Source organism: Lutzomyia longipalpis, chromosome 4, assembly GCF_024334085.1.
Source record: "Lutzomyia longipalpis isolate SR_M1_2022 chromosome 4, ASM2433408v1".
Lineage (NCBI taxonomy): Eukaryota > Metazoa > Arthropoda > Insecta > Diptera > Psychodidae > Lutzomyia > Lutzomyia longipalpis.
This window is the reverse complement of record NC_074710.1, coordinates 12,472,627-12,495,233: the sequence shown is the minus strand read 5'-3', so window position 1 is coordinate 12,495,233 and position 22,607 is coordinate 12,472,627. Positions and strand designations below refer to the sequence as shown.

The window sequence follows — 22,607 nt, the reverse complement described above, 5'->3', positions numbered from 1 at the left end:
CGGAAAGCAAGAATTGTTCAAAGTAATTGCAGATTATGACCACAATATGTCGCTTTCACACTATAAAAAAATCTTTTTGGGTCAAAAACGGAACGAAAAAACTAAAAAATAATCCTTTTAGCTGTGATTCTTTCTTCAAAGAAGCACAGCTTCTGTGTACACTCAAAAATCCAAAGTCGTCAGATCGGGCTCAAACTTGGGATGACCACGAATTAGGGTCCCCACATTCCAAAAAACGTATGCGCCAAAAATTGGTCCGTCCGTCCGTCCGTCCGTCCGTCCGTCCGTCCGTCCGTCCGTCCGGCCGTCCAGAACCTTTCGCTAAATTACAAGAGAACGGTAATAGATAGAGACTTGCGGTCAACGGCAAAGTTCATATATCAGGTGGAAGACATCCGATTATGAAGTCAAATCTGACCCCCCACCCCCCCGTCCGCCATTTTGAATAACCTCAAAATTTTGTTTTGCCTATATCTCAGCTCCTGTAATAGCTAAAAATCTGAAATTTTGATATGTTGTAGGGGACATCAACACCTTTCCAACGATACCTCATTTTCGAAAATCGGCCAAGCCGTTTAGTCAATATGGCCGCCACAATTTTTCATCGAAAATCGATCATAACTCGAAAACGGCTTGACCGATTTTGATCAACCCGAGCTCAAATGAAAGATCTCAAGAAGCCCTACAATCCCTCGGAACATCGCAAGTTCGAAAAATGACCGCAAGTGGCGCTAAAATCGAAAACAAAATTTTCGATGAGTTTTCGATGAATATCTCGAGCACGGCTTTATAGATTTGCTTCATATTTTGATATGTTATAGTTGGCTATAATATCTTTCATCATGCCAAAAATGAAGAAAATCTATGTAACCGTTCCGGAGATATCGCGTTTTAAAGTTAACATGTCATATCTTGAGTTGCATAAGACCAACGCCCCGCGAAGCGGGGCGTTTTATATATATACACATATAAAAGTAAAGTAAAATATATATAAATGCATAGATATATACATTATATATACATATAAAAATGCAAAGATAAAGATATATAAACTGCAAATATAAAAATTAAATATAGCATGGATGGAACAGTATAAAGCGAAAGAACGGTAAGTAAAACTTACAGGCTGTGATTCTTTCTTTGTCAATGAAATGTGAAGATGGCAGAAAATTGAGGATGGGAAAATTTTGAGGAGAGACTTACTCGTGAGCCGAATCACAGCCAACGCCCTCCACGATTCAGACTTTCTTCAAAATTTCAGCGCGTTGGCTGTGATTCGGCTCACGAGTAAGTCTCTCCTCAAAATTTTCCCATCCTCAATTTTCTGCCATCTTCACATTTCATTGACAAAGAAAGAATCACAGCCTGTAAGTTTTACTTACCGTTTTTTTTTTACACAAAACACCCTTCGCCGAATTTTCATAAAAATATTTATTTTATACATACTTCAACGTCATTGCCAAAACACATTTGGGTTTTTACGTGGGGATGTTGGGGCTTATGGGATGTGGGGGTGATGAGGGTGTGATAGCCATCCCTTTGTGTACATTGGAGCTACGGAAATCTGCGTCTTGGACGGCAGAGGGATGCTCAGTGTGATGATGATGAGCTCAGTGCGGCAAAAGGACACTGCGGTGTGCCTTATCTGACTCAGTTTCCACGGATGAACAGCACCAGGCTCGTGAATCCGTGGGTGGGAATACTAAGTCTGGGTACTGTGCCCCTGTGACTCCTAAAATCGAAAATTTTATTTTGAGAATTTTCTTCAAAAATAAGATTTTTTTAAAATTAAATATTAATTAAATAAGCCTTTTACCTGACGTGACCGCTGAGGCAACGGTATTGGGTGGGTAGGAAGTTCCTGCATTTAGCGTGTAGCAGGAATGTGTTGTACTGCAGTGTCGCGATGAGGCTGAGAAGGTTAACGGGAGGTCGTAGGTGATATTAGCGGGGGCATTTGTAGCATGATGCAATGGTGGTACGGGTCCAATGGACGTCCTAACCATTTGGCATTGGTATGGTGATGATAAATCCCTTCCTTGGCATGCACTTCCCATCCCAATCGTTGGTGATGGGGGCATTGCTTGATGTGTAAAGCTCACCATAGGTGACATACTGGAAATTTATATAAATTACACAATAAATGTAAAGTTTGTGAAACCCCCGAAAAAACAACAAAGCAAAAAATAAATAAATATTATTTACCTATATGTATCCGTCATGGCCATGGGCAGGGATGTGTACATGGAGCAATTGATCGGCGGTGCGAAAGGCGTTGCATTGATGTTAACACGCGGTGAGGGGGGTAGGTGGGTCGTGGCCCCAGTGGGGACCGCCTGAAGGTCACCGAGGGCACAATCTCCCTGTGCCTCAATTGCACTCTGTGCGCCTGCACTGGGGGGCGTACGCCTCTGGTTGCGCAGCTTCTCCTCGCGTCGCCACTTTGCGCGTCGATTCGAGAACCACACCTGCTTTATGCGGGGAGAATACAACATACAAAAAAAAGTCAACCAACATACAAAATATATCGTTTATAGTCAACATAATATATGTTGGCAAAAAGATAGCCACAACCCCGCCCCACACACAGCTACACCACCACCACCGCACCTGAATTCGTGCTTCCGGCAGCCCAATTTTTGCCGCCAGACGCTCCCGCGCGAAAACATCCGGATAGTGTGTCCGTTCGAATTCATTCTCCAGATTGTCTATTTGGTCATTGGTAAAGCTTGTCCGATTCCGCTGAAGTTTCCTCTTTAGCCGGAGGCGCGCCTGGTCATCGTCCGCACCCGGCGTTGAGCCTGCATTTGAGTTCTCACCCTCACCACTTCCCGTTTCATCTGAGTGCTGACCATCGAAATCTAGAATTAAAAAAAAAAGCAAAATGATAAATGAACATTAAGCCTTTCATGACGATTGAGCCGCTTAAGTTATTAACTTTTCAACAAAACGATATTTATTCATTAATAATCGTTTTAGAATTAGAAAATAGTCAATTATTACACTCCTTGCATACAGTAGTGGGAACTAATAGGGATAAATGCATCGTACTATTAACCCGCTAGAGGGCCAAAATGTAGAAGTAGTGTCATCTAGTGCTAAAATTCAAAGCAATTTATTAGAGCTACTAGAGAAATTCCTTTAACAAATTAAATTCCATAAATGAGCTAAAATAATTTTTAAAAATCCATAAGGCTTTCCTCCTTTCACTTCTTTAAAGTTAAAATGTCGAAAGGCAACATTTGAACTATACTAACTTTGAAATTCTTTCCAACTGCTAGCTTAAAATAAAGCATCAACCTTCAATTTATAAACAACTTCATCAAATTGAGGATTTTTTTGCCCCAATATATTCAAGAAAATTCCGTATTAGAGCATAAAATTGACCAAACGGCAGTAGCTTTAAGTTCAAATTACCATTAAATTTGAATTTCGTACCCTCCGAATAAATCTCTTGTATAAGATAAAAAAAAAGTTAGAGAAGGGATGTCTCACGTAAATTCCTTCCAAAAATAAAAGAAATCGACATTCAATATCACCGAAGAAATCACATAGAAAAAAGTTTCCATTTGTAGTGGGGAGATATGAAAGAGAAATTGCGTCCGTCGGCGTCGCGATATGAATATTTTTTAGACTATTTTTTTATTGGAATGTTTTTTGAGATTTTTTTTCTGGTTAAAACAAACGATGAAACTTTTACTCTTTATCGTGATTTTTGGTGTTAGAAGTGTTGTAGAAAATTTATTTAGGAATAATTAAGTAAATTCTTCTTTCAAATTCATTTCTTGTGGAGCTTTTAGACCTGATGATTGATAGAATATTCACGAAATGTCAAACAAATAATTTTTAAATTCCCTCGAACACTTTAACGACAATTTAAAGAATAAATGCGGTTCAAAATCTTGATAAAAAATTCAAAAATCTGAAGAACTTTAATTTATTTGATGATCTTTGACTTTTTTTTCAATAAATTCAAACCACAAAACGGCCAAAATCTACAGCTAAAAAAAAACTTCCCGTCGATACATCATCAATATTGCAAGCCCTTGAGGGAGGGTTACAAATGGCTGTCGCAGTGATTGTCGCTGAAACATTCATCCTATTACAACTGTACGTTATATTATTATATGCAAGTGTAACCGCCAGATTTTTCTCCACAATCACCCTCGTTTGAATTTCGTGCATTTCTGTGCCGTATTTCGACTCATTTAACATTCCACCCCCTGTCCATTGCTCTCTCTCTCCCTCCCGTTAGGTGTCTTAGTAAAAATAATAAAATCCTATTAGGGAAAATCAGTGTGATGGAAAATACTTGGAAAATTACACACACTTTCTTTTTACATTTTGGGCTGATTTTTTTTACAGAGCATAGGCAGAGCAGTTCTCCTGCGTTTCATCTTTCCATCCAGCTTCTGGCCAACACGCACATCCATCCCCGGCATTCCCTTTTACGCATTTTACGCTTTCGCGAACAATTTTGAGGGAATTCGTTACGACACGTGCTCCTGACAGTTGATGCTTATCTCTCCCATCCGCCTGTCCGTTGTTCTGTTTGTTGTAGCTATGCTATGGATTCTGAGCTATAGTGCGGTTGCACGGGGGGATTGTTATACAAAGATGATGGGGATGCCTGTCTAGGCCAACACCGCCTACACACACAAAGCATCCAACCTAATTGAAGGTTTATCGTGAATTTAATAATGAGCAACGGAATACAAAAAAATGTTTGAAGTGCTTTGAATTTCAGCACCAGATGACGCTACTTCTACATTTTGGCCCTCTAGCGGGTAAATGGTACGACTCATTCATCCCTATCTTACACTATTGATTATGTATACAAGGAGTGCAAATCCAAGTTTTCCAATTTATTAATAAAAATCCAAAGGGGTGTTTATCTATATAATAAAGAAAGGCCTGTTTGTTGGTAATCGTCGTTCCGACTTTTCTATACAAATCCACACCGTTTGCCCGATCGCGATGAAATTTGGTACAGAGGCTCCTTATAACAGGCGGTTTCAGATGGTCGTATTCATTTTCCCCCCAAAGCCCCCCATAGAGATTTCATGCAGTTTTGCAAATTTTTTAATTTGGCGCCTAAAGTGTTGTATGAAATTGATTTCTTCTCTTTGCAAATTTTTTCTTTTGGGATCGATAAGTGGCCCAAAACTGCCTTTAACCATCACAATTTATTTTCTCTCTAAAATTTGCGCGAAGCGCAACAAATCCCCGCGAAGCGGGGCGAGGTAAATTGGAGCGAAGCGACAATTTACCTCGTCTGAATATAAATATTTGGATTAGAATTAGAATTTATTGAATTAACTGTTCAATTTAAACATGACTCCTTGTCTATACAAGAATTATTACATGTTGATCTTCAAAAATATTTATTATAAATTTTTGCGGAAAGAAATTAAAATATTTATCAGAGTTCTTAGTTTTAATAAGATTCAAATTAAGGAAAAACGCCTAATGAGATAAAGCTTAAGAAAGTACTTAACTCAAGCCTAAAAAATAATAAATTTAAGTCCCATAAGTACTAATTTTGATCCAAAAAAGTTATAAGGCAAGAGATGCTTATAATGAAAGTAATATTTGGATAATTTGTTAAAAAATCAAAATCTTCGGGAGTTAAACATTCCTTGCAGTCAACTCCTTCAATTGTAGGTACTGCTTAGAATCCAACAGGTGTTGGGATCTTGATGATCTTTGTCAATAAAATTGAAATGAAATATTTTTTAAAGCAAAGATCTTTTAGCAGCCTTACAAGGGAACAACAAGGGAACATTACATTTTGTCCAGAAAGGTGAGTTCGTTGCTTTTCAGACAGTTACTTGAGAATAAAATAAACTTTTACCAAATATTAAGAATCGGAGTTTTACTATGGAATGTATTAAAATAATATTTATTTTTCATTCAAAAATTGCTAAATTTAATATAGTCATGAATAGCATTTAGTTAAAAAAAATTCTAGTGAAACTCCAGTTCTAATATTCAGCACAAGTTCGTCTTATAAGGTATTTTATTGAAATTATCCTGAAAATAAATTAGCCCCATCTGTTCTGGACAAAATGCAACGTGCACTTGTTAGTCACACTTTACGTATTAAAAAACGAATATCCGAATATTTTTAATTCACAAAATTAACTTCTCAAGATAGTACAAGCTTACCTTTTCTACTTCTTGTGGCTAGGACGGCATCAGGGAGTACAGTGGAGCTCCCAGTGGGGGTTGTGGTGAGGGAAAATGTGGCAATGGGTGATGGGTACCACGGTGCTGGTCGGGGCCAACATGTGGAAGGTGTAGGAGGAGCCGAAACCGCTTGATGACCATTGAAAAGTCGTAGCTTATCGCATACCGCTTCGGATTGCTGCAGTTCATGCTGCGAAGGTTGTGGAAGTTGCGTCTGTTGCTCCTTCTGCGCCGCCAGGTTCCTTAAGACACGATTTATCGAGGACACCTGCAATATCAAAGCGATATGTAAGCCATAAGCGCAATTGTGTAAAATATCCACCACACGGAGGCTTCTTATGTGAAATGCGCTCCCCACGCGTGGGCACGTGCCGGACCAACTCGTCCGCCACGTGGCGCGCATAGCATTCTTGCCAGATATTGGGCGACGCCACATGCAAGCAATTCATGTGAACTGAGGCGCATCAAATGGCCGAGATTTTATACCGAAAAAGGGTCTCTCTCTGTTCAATTCCTTTCGCGAGCCGATAGTGCTATTGGCGGGTCCCCCATCCACATACATCAAAAAAATCTTTTTATATTAAAATCCAATGATTACTCTTGCAAAAGCGAATTAAAGGATTTTCCAGTGAAATTTTTCCGCTTAAAACGGACTGAACTTCAAAATTGTTTTGACTCCCTATCTCGAGGGATGATGCGGAATTTCCTGTAGATATGAATATGCATACAGAAGGTGTTTTCAATTCTAAAATTCACTTGAGAACGATTAAAATAATTTCACAAGAGCCACTCCGAAGAGGATGAAAAATTCAATATGGGATTTATATTGCAAAATATGAGAGGGTTTATTTTACTCTCAAACGATGTTATTATTATGGAGCAAACAAGGGTGGATTTATGAAATTTGAAATTAATCCGCTAAATGTTTTCCTCTCTGTGGGGAATGAGATTGTACAGGTCCCGCCCCCTTGTGCTTAAGCTTTATTTGACTTCGCGAAGATTTACAAGTAAAACAACAATCATTGTTGAATTTCTCAATTCATTTTGCATTATTTAGCATTTAAGAGCTGATTAAAATAAATAAATTTGTTGCTCATTTTATGTACTTAATTCATCAGTTAATACTCTTTGGATGTTGAATTGTTTGAAAATTACGTGTTGAGAGATTTGTTTCAAAAAGAAGAGCAAACAGTCATTTAAGGTTTATATAATTTGTTTAAATTAACCTTGCACCAAAGCTTCACCCTACGTAAAACATTGGCAGCCAATGAAAAATCATTTCCCGAATTCATCAGCCAATGAGAGCTTTGAAAGACAGATTCTTCTTCTTATTCTTTTAGATTTCAAAATTATATTTTGTCTATTTTGTAGATGTGATTGGAATTATTTTTCATTTTTTAATGGTAAGCTTTGATCGCTTCTGCACAAAGCCACAACATAATTTTGTGTTTTCAAATGACTTTTAAAAAATTTTAATCCAATCCTCAGGCTCTATTAAAATAAGAAAATATTTCTTTAGTAAAAATCAGAGATTTTACCTAACATTTAATGATGTTTAATAGATTAAATTTTCTAAAATTGAAATTTTCATTATAAATCACAATATCTTTAGCATAAAATTTAGCACCCTTAAAAACAATTCAGATGAAATCCCAGCTCGCAATATAGGGAACTCTGTTTTAAGAGGTCCTCATACAAAAACCAAAATGACCCATCAATGAATGAAAAAAAAATGTTGTCGCTCTTTTCATTCTCTCCAATAACAAATTTTTCTTCTTTTATTGCACTTCTCACTCATGTATTATTGGCATCCCTATTTGTAAAAGTTCCTTTTATTGCGAGATACCTTTCAATTTGAGTACAAAAACTGTCAAAATTAATTTATTGACACTCCTCGAAGTGAAAATGCGTTGAAAACGACTTTTTTTGTTCTCCTATCTCAAAAACTGATTGATCACAATTTTTTCTAGTGGCACCCAAAAGTGCCCGAACCCCTGGTTCTTGACCCCGGGAATGTAAAAATTAGGGAAACTTGGCAGTGTGCAACAAGGATAAATGTGCCGCATATTAAGGGAGCCAAGAATGGAAATAAACATTGATTTTAATGTTCTCTCACTGTTAAGTGTGAAGAAGGAGACTGTTCCAAATGCGACCCCTCTTTTTGGCGCGATATATAACATATACCATACATATAATTTATTTTTATCGATATATCAAACGATTCTTCCTTAGGCAAAAATATATACGTGAAGTGTAATTCAGTGGGACAACCCTCGAAAAAGTAACTCATTGTTTGATGACAATGAAGAAAAGGAAGAAGAGGGTGGGTTTTGTGTCTGATTTTTTTCACCCACTGTGACTTCTTAACAATGGATTTTGCACTCCATAAATTAATGCGTTATATAGCTGGAAGAAGGGGAGAACAGCCGCGTGAATAAACTACAACGAGGTCCCCCTCTTGTCGTTTGTCCTTTCTATGGGAGCTGCAAAAAGGGTATGTCCTATGCGATTTCTCTGCAGCAGCATCCCTTTGGGTTATATTAAGGGTCCCTTAACACGCAGGTTTTTCTCATCATCAAGTAAAAGAGGGACCCCTTTTGCTCCTCTTAGCGTATCGAATGCTAAGTACATAGCCCGCGAAAAGGGTGCATGCCCCTTGTTCGCACTTTCACGCTTCATTTTCGACCCATTCATATTCCATTCTTTCACACATTCGTCGTGCACGAGGGATAACTAAGTGCTTCCTCACAGGAAATAGTTGAAAATTGATAGCAAATCCAAAAGGAAGCGTGACACTCTTTCTTCTGGACACGCTCCAGTACTTCCTGTTGATTTAATAAAATAATATTCTATAAATAATTCTGGATATATGCGCAAAATGGGGGGCGTTATTGCATGATAAAAGATTATTATTTTAATCAGGAAATCAAGCAGGAAGCACCTGTCATGATGCTATTATACAAAATTAATCTGTTCAATGTGAATTAAAATATAGAGAATTTATTGAAAACTTGATTATCTCAGTTTCAGCTTATTCGGGATTGTTGTGATTTCTGAAATTTTTTTTCCGCCATTAAGCTTAACATTTCTTATCTTCTAACGTTTGACGTTCTTTTTCTGACATTTACTGTTCATTCAAACGTTTCTTTTTCTTCTAAGAAAAATATAAACTTTCTGAATTTCTAGAGTTTTGAGACACTCTCCCTTAGATTTACCACACTGTTAGATTTTAACAAAATATTATAAAATACTTACACTTGGGATATTGTCATTGGTACAAATGCCATCCTGCAGGAGTCTATCGCGGATCTCCCAGGCAAATATGCTGGGACATTCTCGTTTGTAGAGTGATATTTTATTAACGACCTCCGTTGTTGCTACGCGTGGTTTTGAACCACCAATTGCACGTGGACGAATGGATCCGGTCTCGTAGTACCTGAAACAAGTGAGGCTGGGGAATGATGCCAAAAAATGGCAGTGGTCCTTCCCGATCATGGCTCACTCACCTGCCTAAGATCTTGCTGACACAACCATTGGATACCTGGAGGATGCGAGAGATGTCACACGGACGGGCACCCGAATGTGCCAGCTCCACAATTTTTTGGCGCGTGGAATCCGGAAGTGGGCGTCCACCCACGAAAACACCACCCAGTTGATTGACCCCGCTGTGACCTTTAGAGGAGAGAAGAGAAAAAAAACCACCAAATCGACGTGACTCACCCTCTAATCCACTAATCCTTAATCCATCAGTTCCACACTCGGTGGAATTGTGTAAACCCAACACTACACTACACACCCTAAATTGCATTCCACCCTCGACCAATCACACGGATTGACACCATCGCTAACCAATATCTGACACTTTTTCCGCCATCGTGATGCGAGGGAGGACAGCACCCTTCAGATTGCATTAGATCGACACCCTCTAATCAGTCATCTTCATTAATAACTTCTTATCTCGTTTTGCAACATGTTATTTGATTCATGCAGTTCTTATATTTTCACATTAACACTCTATGTCGCTGTAGGAAATCTCCTTTGTAAAATCTTAATTACTTTCCAAATGTTACAAAATGTAATTTAAAGTAGTTTGAGAATTTAATTCAAACAAGCTTTGCACCGAAACTCCATCTTCGTCTAGAATGTTAATTCCTTTTACTTCAAGAAATTAATTGTAAAATGAATTAAAAATGAATGAGAAAAAATTAAATGTTTAATAGAAAATCTATCCGATTGGTTGATAAGTTCGGGCAGCGTGCTGCGATTGGCTATCACGTTTCCCAACGTCCTAGCTCGGTGGAGTCTAGTTGCAAAGTTAATTTGAACATGGATTTGTAGTTCAAAAGCATCAGATTTTTTTTTAAATTATAATTTATTAAGAAAAAAAGTTCTGCTCTTTGTCTTATTCTAGGAAATTAAAATCTAAAGAGATTAGCTCTGTGAAAGATAAATTAAATATTAATTTTAAATTATTTTTTTCAGCGACCTATTGAAATAAAAATTTAAAAATCTAACTTATTAAAAATAAATATTTTTTTTGAAAAAACTTAGAATGTTTAAAAACAAAATTAACTCAGATTATGCAGATTTTTCTTTTGAAACTCAGCTGGATTCTTATTTCAAAATTGTCTTGATATGTCCGTCATTAATCAAAATTCTTGAAATTTACCCAAAAAAATAAACCGAATGCAAATTATTGAAAAGTAACAGCTTTTTATGCCATTTGATGTGCATTCAAAGTCAACAAAAAAGTCAAACGAACAATTCTGGGTTAACTTCTAAACATTTTTTTCAGACTCTATTGGGTTGGGGTAGATTCTGATACAAATCTTTTCTTTTTCTTCCTTATAATTCCTCAGTTATAAAATTTTTGGTATTCTGGGGAAAATCTTACAAGATTTTGACATTTTATTTCTTTTGTTACACGGATTTCTGAAAGAAAATTGCATTTCCAGGACTCTTTAAACTTCTTTCTAACTGAGTTCCGGAACAACTAATTTTTTTCTTTTTTTATAGAACGACAGAAAACGATTTAAAAACTCTAAAAACTCCATCTGTCAAAATCTTAATAATAAACTTTTACCTACCTACAACAAAATTTATCAAACAAATTAACAATTATTCTGAAAAAATTCTTCAGAAATGCTCTATAAAATTAAATCCTTTCTTCCTTGAATCCTTATAAAGTCTGCCCACTTACATATGGGAGTTACAATGTTAGAAGGATTAAGGATAAAATGCGAAAACTGTGTCAAATCAAATGAATGGCAAGTAATTATGGGAAATTGTGCGTATATAACTAATTGTTAGATGGGTAGTTTAATCCCCGAAATGTCCCGGGAGGCGTCCTAAAGTGAAAATCACACCGAAATCCCACAATGAGTTTGCCAAAAAAGCGAATGTGTCCTGCAGGAATGGAAGGAGCGGTAGCAGAACAGAGGAGTACAAAAAAAGAAGGGAGAGTGAGTCCCTTTTTTCCACACCGGCAAACACTCGTGTGTGTGTGAATTTGGCATTTTCAAACGAGGTATAAATGGATTATCCTGCCGTCGGGATTTCTGTATATGTGGTGTCGACAACATAGGGATTATATGAGGAGAGGACCCTCTCATCGGGTGCTCATCTGCTCGCGGCCACATCAAACGCACATCACTTGCCTTTGAAGCCAATGTGCCGGAAAATTTTCCCTCGCGTGGAATTCCCTCGCATTTATCACACCGTTTTCACCAACAAAATTATATCAACGTAGAAATATATTTTGTTGCCGATTTACGGAGGGCCCCCATTGGGTTACGATCACCCATTCCACCATTTATGCTCTCTTCACTCTAGTGCGGTGTGTTGTAACCTGCATGAGGATCACCATGGGGCGACTCCTTTTCACACAAATGCGATAGTATAGTCATGTTAACAATTCCTCATGCATTTATACACGGAAGGAGACCCCGAACATGTTAGACTTAGGGTAGCCTCATTGTCCAACAAAATGTTACGCTAAATGCAACACAAAATGGACACAATGGCCAGATGAGCGCAGGGGATTCCCGGATGCATGAATGTGGGCATTAACTGCATGTCAGACACCGTGAAACCCCAGGACACAATAGCCACTGTTGAAGGGAATGTGGCTCCAAACCTCTTCATATTCATTGACAAACTAATGCTACCTACCTACAATTTTATTCAATCAAAAATCTTTTTTTCTTACGCTAAAAGGACACACTGTATCCTAATAATCTGTACAGCTATACAAATCTACACCGTTTGACCGATCGTGATGAAATTTGGTACAGAGACTCCTTATATCAGGCGCTTTCGAATGGCCGTATTCATTTCCCCCCCAAAGCCCCCCTTCAGGTAGCCCCCATATAAAAGTCATGTATTTTTTGCGCATTTTTGAATTTGGCGCCTGAAATGTTGTATGAAAATGATTTCTTCTCTTTGCAAATTTTTTTCTTTGGGTTTGATGAGAGCTCTCCATCTATATCTATCTATCTATATAATAAAGAAAGGATTTCGTGTCTGTACAGCTATACAAATCTACACCGTTTGACCAATTGCGATGAAATTTGGTACAGAGACTCCTTATACCAGGCGCTTTCGAATGGCCGTATTCATTTCCCCCCCAAAGCCCCCCTTCAGGTAGCCCCCATATAAAAGTCATGTATTTTTTGCGCATTTTTGAATTTGGCGCCTGAAATGTTGTATGAAAATGATTTCTTCTCTTTGCAAATTTTTTTCTTTGGGTTTGATGAGAGCTCTCCATCTATATCTATCTATCTATATAATAAAGAAAGGATTTCGTGTCTGTACAGCTATACAAATCTACACCGTTTGACCGATCGTGATGAAATTTGGTACAGAGACTCCTTATATCAGGCGCTTTCGAATGGCCGTATTCATTTCCTCCCCAAAGCCCCCCTTCAGGTAGCCCCCATATAAAAGTCATGCATTTTTTGCAAATTTTTGAAATTCGCGCCCGATATGTTGTATGAAAATGATTTCTTCTCTTTGCAAATTTTTTCTTTTGGGATCGATAAGTGGCCCAAATCTGCCTTAAACCATCATAATTTATTTTCTCTCTGAAATTTGCGCGAAGCGCAACAAATCCCCGCGAAGCGGGGCGAGGTAAATTGGAGCGAAGCGACAATTTACCTCGTTTTTTTATATTCACATATATCCAAAATGCTATTTGTTGGTTTTAATATATTACTAGTCAACCCGAGCCCCCAATCACGTGTGAGCAAACTCCATTTTAAGCTATAAAAGGGGGGCGTATATTAGTAGGGGGGATGAATAATACGGTAGCCCGAAAAATTCTAAAAATAAAAAAAATCCCGTTATCTGACCCTTCAGCAGGTAGAAAATGGTAAAAAATCAATTTTTCTGTGGAGGCGCCATAAAGGGGGGCGGGGGCGGAATCCCATATAGCGCTTGCAACTCGTATTGACCCCCTCTACCCCCATACCAAATTTCATCAAAATCGGTCCAGCCGTTTCGGAGGAGTTCATGTGCCACAGACAAACAAACATTTCAGCTTTATAAGATTATTTATTGTCTTTAGATATGGTTGCATCTTCATTTAAAAAGTTCTTGATCTTTCAAGTACAATTGCCATAACAAGATTTCTCATTTTATCGATTTCTTTTATCAACTTTTTCCACGTATATTGGTTCATACCTTTTTGTCACGAACCTAAATAATTTAATTTTAGCTGTGATTCTTTCTTAAAAGAAGCACAGCTTCTGTGTTTAGCTGTGATTCTTTCTTAAAAGAAGCACAGCTTCTGTGTACACTCAAAAATGCAAAGTCGTCAGATCGGGCTCAAACTCGGGATGAGCACGAATTAGAGTCCCCACATTCCAAAAAACGTATGCGCCAAAAATCTTTCCGGCCGGCCGGCCGTCCGTCCGTCCGTCCGGCCGGAATATAAAGCTATATTGCAAGAGAACGGTAATAGATAGAGACTTGCGGTCAACGGCAAAGTTCATATATCGGGTGGAAGACATACGATTATGATGTCAAATCCAACCCCCCACCCCCACGTCCGCCATTTTGGATAACCCCCAAATTTTGTTTTCGCTATATCTCAGGCCCTATTATAGCTAGAGGTCTGAAATTTTGGTATGTTGTAGGGGCCATCAAGACCTTTCCAACGATACCTCATCTTCGAAAATCGGCCAAGCCGTTTAGCCAATATGGTCGCCACAATTTTTCATCGAAAATCGGCCATAATTCGAGAACGGCTTGACCGATTTTGATCAACTCGGGCTCAAATGAAAGATATTAACGAGCCCTACAACTGCTCGGAACATCGCAAGTTCAAAAAATGACCGCAAATGGCGCTAAAATCGAAAACAAAATTTTCAATGTGTTTTCGATGAATATCTCGAGCACCGCTTTATAGAATTGCTTCATATTTTGATATGTTATAGTTGACTATAGTATCTATCACCATGCCAAAAATGACGAAAATCTATGTAGCCGTTCCGGAGATATCGCGTTTTAAAGTTTACATGTCATATCTTGAGTTGCATAAGTCCAACGCCGCGCGAAGCGGGGCGTTTTATATACACATATAAAATAAAATAATATATATATAAATGCATAGATATATACATTATATATATACATATAAAAATGCAAAGATAAATATATATATAAACTGCAAAGATAAAAATTAAATATAGCATGGATGGAACAGTATAAAGCGAAAGAACGGTAAGTAAAACTTACGGGCTGTGATTCTTTCTTTGTCAGTGAAATGTGAAATTGACGGAAAATTGAGGATGGGCAAATTTTGAGGAAGGCTTTCTCGCGCACCGAATCACAGCCAACGCGCAGATAATTTGTGAGATGCCTTAATAGTGGGCGTTGGCTGTGATTCGGTACGCGAGAAAGCCTTCCTCAAAATTTGCCCATCCTCAATTTTCCGTCAATTTCACATTTCACTGACAAAGAAAGAATCACAGCCCGTAAGTTTTACTTACCGTTCTTTCGCTTTATACTGTTCCATCCATGCTATATTTAATTTTTATCTTTGTAGTTTATATATATATTTATCTTTGCATTTTTATATGTATATATATAATGTATATATCTATGCATTTATATATATATTATTTTATTTTATATGTGTATATAAAACGCCCCGCTTCGCGCGGCGTTGGACTTATGCAACTCAAGATATGACATGTAAACTTTAAAACGCGATATCTCCGGAACGGCTACATAGATTTTCGTCATTTTTGGCATGGTGATAGATACTATAGTCAACTATAACATATCAAAATATGAAGCAATTCTATAAAGCGGTGCTCGAGATATTCATCGAAAACACATTGAAAATTTTGTTTTCGATTTTAGCGCCATTTGCGGTCATTTTTTGAACTTGCGATGTTTTTTTTAAAGTACTGCGTTAATCCTTTAAGAAACATTGGGTCATACGCTGACTTAAAGGCTTAATTTTGAAAATGTTTCATTTTGTTTATAAGTTATTTTATGAATATTTTATCCAAATTAGTACAAGACTATGTCTTTACAATCCCTGATCATTTTATGACCACAAAAGGATATCCCCAAGGACTCATAGGATCAGGAAGGACGATAAACCGAAAATTTTTGAGTTGGAATTTTTTGCTAAAAATCCTTATTTGAGCTCAAAGGAACTCATATAAATTATTTTTAGTTCAATCAGCTCGCTAGAATGATCGCGGACCTTAAAGGGATTTAAATAGAAGTGGTCTTTTAATCAAATCCTTTTCCCAGATAATTTTGGAAGATATTTTAAAAAGAAATAAGTGGAATTTCTATAAAAATTATAGCATAGAAAGAAAGTTAAAATGTTGTTTGAGATTCTAATCACGCATGTCTTCTAAAAACGATTAATTTTTTTTGGGAAAATTACAAAAATATTACCAAGAAAGAGACATTTTAATTGAAAACTTATTTAATTTAATTAGAAGGTACAAAATTGAAAGTTAGATGAGTTTGATTATGTCAGTACCTACCTACTAACTAGGCTAGACTAGCTATGTTAGGTAAACGGCACTAGAGCTGGTTTCCAGGCTTGTTTGATCTCCTATCCCGTGCGTAGACTAACTATTACTAACGAATTTAATTAGCAAACAATTTTTGTAATTTGAATAATACATGCTGCAATATTTTTCGGCAATAATGTAATAAATAGCCTCAATCTCTTTATAGATATGTACCTACAGCTACATATAATATTTCTACAAAACTAACAAACCTACAACTTACTTTAATTACCTTCTCATTTATCTAGCAACACCCTTCAAATCAAAGTTCTACTAGAAAATGTGTTTTCGGTGAGAGTGCATTTTGTGACCCATTCCTTGAATATTCTATTGAGTGTTTCCGATATTTGGGGTTTCCCCGGGGTGTGCTTTGTGTGGCTTTTGTGGTAAAACCACCCAGAAATGGGGTTACACTCGCCTATATACATAGATACATCCCCTTATATGGAAAGTTTTTAACATGCAGAAGGCGAATTTTCCCCGAGAGCGAGAATGTTAGATGAAGAAAAAAAAGTAGATTCATAAATGGCGCACTTTCGCTCGACTTCAGGCACACAATTTATTCCGGGGAATGGAGCAGTCGGTGAGATAAAGGAATCCTCCTTTCCCGCCATCCGCGCCACGGCGTGAAGCAACGTGCCATTTATGAGATTCAATCGCCTTCATTCATTTTCCCTTATCGGCATATTCCGGGACGTTTTGGTCGTCATGGGGGTTGGGGTGACGCCGGGTAGGGAGTCTTTGTGCGCACCCACGATTGGTGGGATTTTGGCATGGCGCTTCCCGGGGGGAGGCACCCGGCACTTCCGCCCTCGTCGAAAAGGGATACATACTTTTCCACACAGTAGCATCGGCAAGAGGCGGAAAAACGCCGCGACGAAGTACCTCAGCACCGTGTGCACATGGAAAATTCATATCTAAACTTCCTTTGCGACGTTTTTGGGGAAATTTCTCCCACCTACATCTAATTTCTATATGTAACATGAGACAGTTTGGGAGAAGTTTATGGATCTCTGTGGGTTAGAGATTTAATAACACATTGTAATTGAATATCCTATTAAAGGTTTGCCTGGTTTGTCTATACCGGAAAATGGGACTACTTAAGAATTTATTTTATGTAGTTTTCATCTATTTAAAAAGAGTTCATTGAAAGTAAAACGTTTCATTTTTCAAACCATTTTTGGGAATACCTATAATTATTTTATGGAGTCTACATAAAATGAGAACATTTTTATTAGTTCAAAAATTTTAAAACATTATAATCGAGTAAATTCAAGTGGCTTTGTGTTGTATGAAAATTGTGCAAAATTTTACAACCTTTTTACAAAACATTTTTTCATACATTATTTAATTTCTATAGAGTGGCGCATAAGTTAATGCATGATTTAAGGCTGGTTTACATGCAAAATCATGCATTAACTTATGCGCCACCTAGTATCTTAGATTATTTTTTGACTTGTTTTTACGCCACTTTTAAAAGTTTAAATAAAATACAAATTGAAAACGGTCTAAGGAACGAGTTTAACCCTTTAACGTTTCTTGGGTCATACGCTGACCCAAACGTGAAACATTTTATTTTTTCAATCATTTATTAATGTAATTGTTTTTCCATGTTACAAATGCATCAAATTCACGCATAAGGGGTCAAAGAAGACGTTCTGACTGAGAAAAGTCCTCTAAAAAAATTCATAGAATAAAAATCGCGATAAAAGAGCGCATGTTTCAATGTTTTTATGTTTCACGTTGGACATTAAAGGGTTAAGAGAATAGAGTAGAAAAAAATGCTTAAATGATTTTTATAGTGGATTTGAATTAACAATTTCTTTTCAAAATTAAATGTGAAACTGTTTTACACAGAAACTTCTCTAAGATTGTTCAACCCTTTCAGGACCGCAATCAACCTAGTTAGTTGATTGAACTAAAAATATTTTTTGTGGGTTCCTTTGAGCTCATATAAGACGTTTTTTGGCAAAAAATCCAAACTCAAAAATTTTCGGTTTTTCGTCCTTCCTGATCCTGTGAGTATTCGTAGATAAATTTATAGAGAAATACAGCTAAAAAAATGAGACACGTTTTTTGATATACTCCAACACATCAGAGTAAAATTTGGCCGATGAAAAGATCTTTCAGAACTCAAAAAAAACTAATCAACAGAAATTAATTAACTAAAATTGTATAGCAAAGTTTCTTTCATTAATAAGGTTTTAAGTAAAAATCACAACTAATTATTCTTTTTAGTCGAATTATATTAATTTTTGAACCTATTTGTTTTTCCCGATAAAATTACTCCATTTTCCTTTAAAAAAAAACGGCCGTCGCATAATTAATTTCACTTTGATTAACAATATTTCCGCGGCGACGGAAAGCAGTGATTTTAAGCTACGAATTTAAGGACCTGATGACGGTGATTAGATGGGTCTCTAGGTGCTCCTAATATTTAAACAAAAAAATATTAGTCACAATTGATTTTAGCGAGAGTGCCAAATCCGTCGGTCCCGAAATTATCTAACCAAATTGATGGTCCCAATCTAAACCTTTGTGTGGCATGTCATCCAGCGATATGGTGCGATCCATAACAGATGCTGGCCAGGGGGTCACTGTTGCCCCCATTGCGATCACTTTGTGACCTCACAGCGCTCCAAAAGCGCCGCTGATTAGTCCACAAATCACCAAATTTCACCCACAATCCACATTAACTAAATCCACCGTTCTCTTCTTTGGCTCTATAGCTGTGATCTTTGTAAGATCAACTTTGTGCGAGACTTTTCCTTTTTCTTCCTAAATTTATTCCCACATCACACTGCAGTGGGGTCAAATAGTGCGTGATTTGGGGTCCATGGCAGAGCACCCCCTCGTGACCAAGAAAAAAGCACAAAATACTGCAAAGGAATTTATTATCCTGCAGCTTTTCGTTTGCAGCACGACGTTGCTACAGTGCGTGACGCGTAAGCACTGACGAGCGAGATGCGTGGTTACCATTGAGGATGGTTTTGGTATTGAATTTTTACTCCTGGACAAATGGGAAGGATGCTGGGCGGAGCACAAACACCGCATGAGGCACCACCCGTTGCCCCTAATTTGTTCATTTGCCGCATTGCCACGCCCCGTTCCAGGATTTTCCGCGCCATCCCTCACCTGTTGATATGCTAGTTGAATATGTTACTTGGCTGAGAACAAATACACAACCCATGTGGCACCCCCGTTAGCGTGGGCCCTGCGCGACCCCCCAAGGACCCCACCGAATGGTTCATTTGGGTGGCAAGGATATACAAAAAAAATCGTATAGCAATGGAATCTCCGACGGTGACCTTCAGACGACCACGAGAGGGATGTACTGCATGCAAAAATTAACGCAATCACCAAAGTGGAAAGAAAGAAAAGTCTCGCGGGGGTAAAAAAAAAGAGTAGAGGAAGCATATAGCCATAAGGGTGAAGATGGAGATGTTAAATCCTCACAATCTATGGTGGCACAGGGTGTTAATGTGCGTGCAAAGGAGTCATTGTAAAATATTGCAAAAACCAACAATAGTTTTTCAACTTAATTAAGCATGAAGTCAATTGATGTAACACACACACATACCTACTTCAAACAGGAGTGCGAAAGAAGTGGATGTGTTGAAAATGTTGAAAGGTTGTCTTACAATAAGGATCCATTGAGGAGTATTCGGGAAAAAATCACAAAAAGAAATTGCTAACAATTACCCTCCTCTGCTGTTCATTGAGAAAAAAAAGCGAAGGTGTTGATGGAGTAGAGAAAAGAGAGAAATAAGAGTCAAACTCCTGCTGTGAGAAGGCAAAAGATATTGATTTCTATACCGAAATATTACACACAAGAGTGGCAATATACAGATGAAATATTCCTATTGCACTCAGAAGATCATATAATAGTTTGTATAAAAGGGACTTGAAGAAAAAAAAAGAATAAATTAATTATTTCCCAAAGGATAGTGTGTGGGGCTAAAAGGCTCATTCTTTTTTTTGCGATAATATAATTTTGCGAAAAATAATCGGATATATTAAAGGAGATTATTCAGGTCTATATTGAAAAATCTCATTCACAAAAGCAAACGAAATAGTAATTTTATAAAAAAAAACTACAAAATAAGAAATTGCCTACATACTTTTTTTCACAAAGCGATCAGCTGATAACAGACTCCAATGGTTTGCACAAAAATACATAAAATGACGTCACTATTGCGGTTTTTGTTCCTTGCAATGAATGAAGTATAAAATTTTCCGAATCAAAATCCACCGATGAATCATTAATATGAATGTCGATGAATAATTTATGTATAAAGACATAAAAACAAATTTGTGACGTCATTATTTCAATTTTTCATGAAAATCCGTAATGCATTTTTCCAGCAGATCTCCTTGTACAGTCAGGTATTGGTTAACGTCGCATGGGATATACTCTTCTTACCCATTAATAATAATGAGTGGAAAGAGTATATCCCAGGCGACGTTAACCAATACCTGACTGTAGTAAATAATAGAAGTTTAGCTATTTCTTATTCTATTATTTGATTACTGGTATATCCTGCTTGTTTCCTCAAATAAAGTGTTTCCCATATGGAAACGAATAAACTCCTTTTTAATATTCAGATTATATTCTTCAAGGAAAAAATGAATATTTTTTTTTAATCAAAAATTCCTCTTTATTCCCCTTTTTAATTTTAAGATAATCTGTAATTAATACTCCATTTTTATTTAAAGAACGCGCACACCCACAGTTGAACTTCTGTTTGAGATTTGTGGTGGCCCCTCTGAAAAAAAATCTTTGCTATTAATTACCTGGCTAATGGGATAAAGTTTGTTTGGTGAGGGTGTTACGTGAAACTCCCCCTCAAATTGGGCGAAAAAAGAGCCAGAAAAAGTTGAAAAGACTGCGAGGTTGCTTTAGTAGAAAACATATCGTTTTGGCTTTAAGAAATTCATTGAGAACTCTGTAAAAAAGCTTCAATTCAAATCAAGCTTGCACCTCAGCTCCGCCTTTGGATAAAAGCTCTGAATAACAGATAAATTTGAACAAAACTTGCCTTCATTTATGGGGCGGAGTCTCGATGCAAGATTAATTTGTATCACATTATAGATATAGAGTAAAATTTCCACTTGGATAATGTGATGATTTATGCAATTAATGTTTATCTTAAGAAAAACATTTAAGAACAAGATAAGACAAAGTGTCTAATATAATACATTTAAACAAGGTGTTAGATAAGTAGGTAATTAAAATGAATTGTTATGGGGGGTTATTTTGATGATAAGATACGCGTGCGTAGGTGCTGTGTAGATAAGATTGAGAGAAGAAGACTACAAAAATCGTCGGAAGATTCTCAGTGAGATGGCAAATACAATTTCGAATAGATTGATTTTGAGAGATCAAAAGATCCTTCTCAGAGTCTACGAGAAGAGTGACTACGACAAAGTTCTCCTATTTTTGCGACAATACTTCTATCCATTTGACCAATCAAGCCAAGGAAGGGTATCAAAGAGTCAATCGCCTGAGGATGAAGAAGTTGAAATGAGAGGTATCAATTCGGGTGTATCAGTGCTCGCTGTAACTGATGATGACAAACAGGAGATAATTGGGGCATCCCTGGCAAAGCCCTACACCGAAGAAGAATGCCGTGAGACCTTGGGATACCTTAAGCAACTCTCTGCTCTTCGTGGGTACCCGAATGATCTCGAGGCGATCATCTTTGCGGAAGAAATGAAGATTCGATCACAAATCTGGCGACGGCACTGCATCAATGAAGCTCTGTACCTATCAGTAATGGCCATTAAGGAGAATTTTCAGCGACTCTCACTCGGTAGAACACTTATGCAGAAGAATCTTGACTATGCCACCGAATTGGGCTACAGTGTGGCCTTTGGTTTATCTGTTACCCCACGAGGTATTAGATTAATTGAAAAATTTAACTTTAAATGCATCTACTGCATTAATTTTGTGGATTACAAAGATTACCGAGGACTTTCGATCTATAACACATTTCAGCCACATCTGCAAGCAAAAGTCTTTGCAAAATTCCTTTAAAGGAAATTAAAATAAATTTTATAAAGCAAATTGTATTATATTTTCATGATAATCATAGAAGAATTCAACGGATTTGTATTGAAAGGGTCAATGCAATTTCTCTGCATTTTTTTTAAAGGATTTTTTCTAATGAATCCTTTTCATTGGGGCGCCTTTTCTGAGTTCTTAATGAAAAAAGTCTGCATAAGGAGAAAGAAAAAAACGTTAGAAGCCTATTGAAAATATATGTACCAACAGATTGCCAATCAAGTGGAAGAAATCATTGGTAAAAATCTTTTTTAGAGCATAAATCCCGCACCAACCCTCGTTTATTTAGCCGGTATTTAGTCCCTCGATGGTAT

At 37.2% G+C, this 22,607-nt stretch overlaps 2 protein-coding genes across 4 annotated transcripts; one reads left to right on the top strand and one right to left on the bottom strand.

The window, feature by feature from the left end:
- Positions 1 to 1,411: 1,411 nt before the first annotated feature.
- LOC129796363 (paired box protein Pax-6-like) lies at positions 1,412 to 19,187 on the bottom strand. Of its 3 annotated transcripts, none has more exons than XM_055838213.1 (8): positions 18,764 to 19,187; positions 9,696 to 9,861; positions 9,445 to 9,640; positions 6,169 to 6,457; positions 2,611 to 2,861; positions 2,206 to 2,468; positions 1,817 to 2,115; positions 1,412 to 1,732 (listed from the first exon to the last, which is right to left on the bottom strand). In XM_055838213.1, exons 1-8 carry the CDS (start codon positions 18,837 to 18,839, stop codon positions 1,611 to 1,613), a joined length of 1,662 nt encoding a protein of 553 aa, XP_055694188.1. In that variant the 5' UTR covers positions 18,840 to 19,187; the 3' UTR covers positions 1,412 to 1,610. The 3 variants fall into 3 exon arrangements, with proteins under 3 accessions (XP_055694188.1, XP_055694187.1, XP_055694189.1); XM_055838212.1 differs by having other exon boundaries at positions 9,445 to 9,625; positions 18,740 to 19,186; XM_055838214.1 differs by having other exon boundaries at positions 9,445 to 9,625; positions 18,764 to 19,186.
- A 2,386-nt stretch (positions 19,188 to 21,573) lies between these two features.
- On the top strand, positions 21,574 to 22,266 carry LOC129794514 (arylalkylamine N-acetyltransferase-like 2). Its single transcript, XM_055835267.1, has one exon. The coding sequence runs from the start codon at positions 21,574 to 21,576 to the stop codon at positions 22,264 to 22,266; it is 693 nt and encodes a 230-aa protein (XP_055691242.1).
- The last annotated feature ends 341 nt before the right edge of the window (positions 22,267 to 22,607 follow it).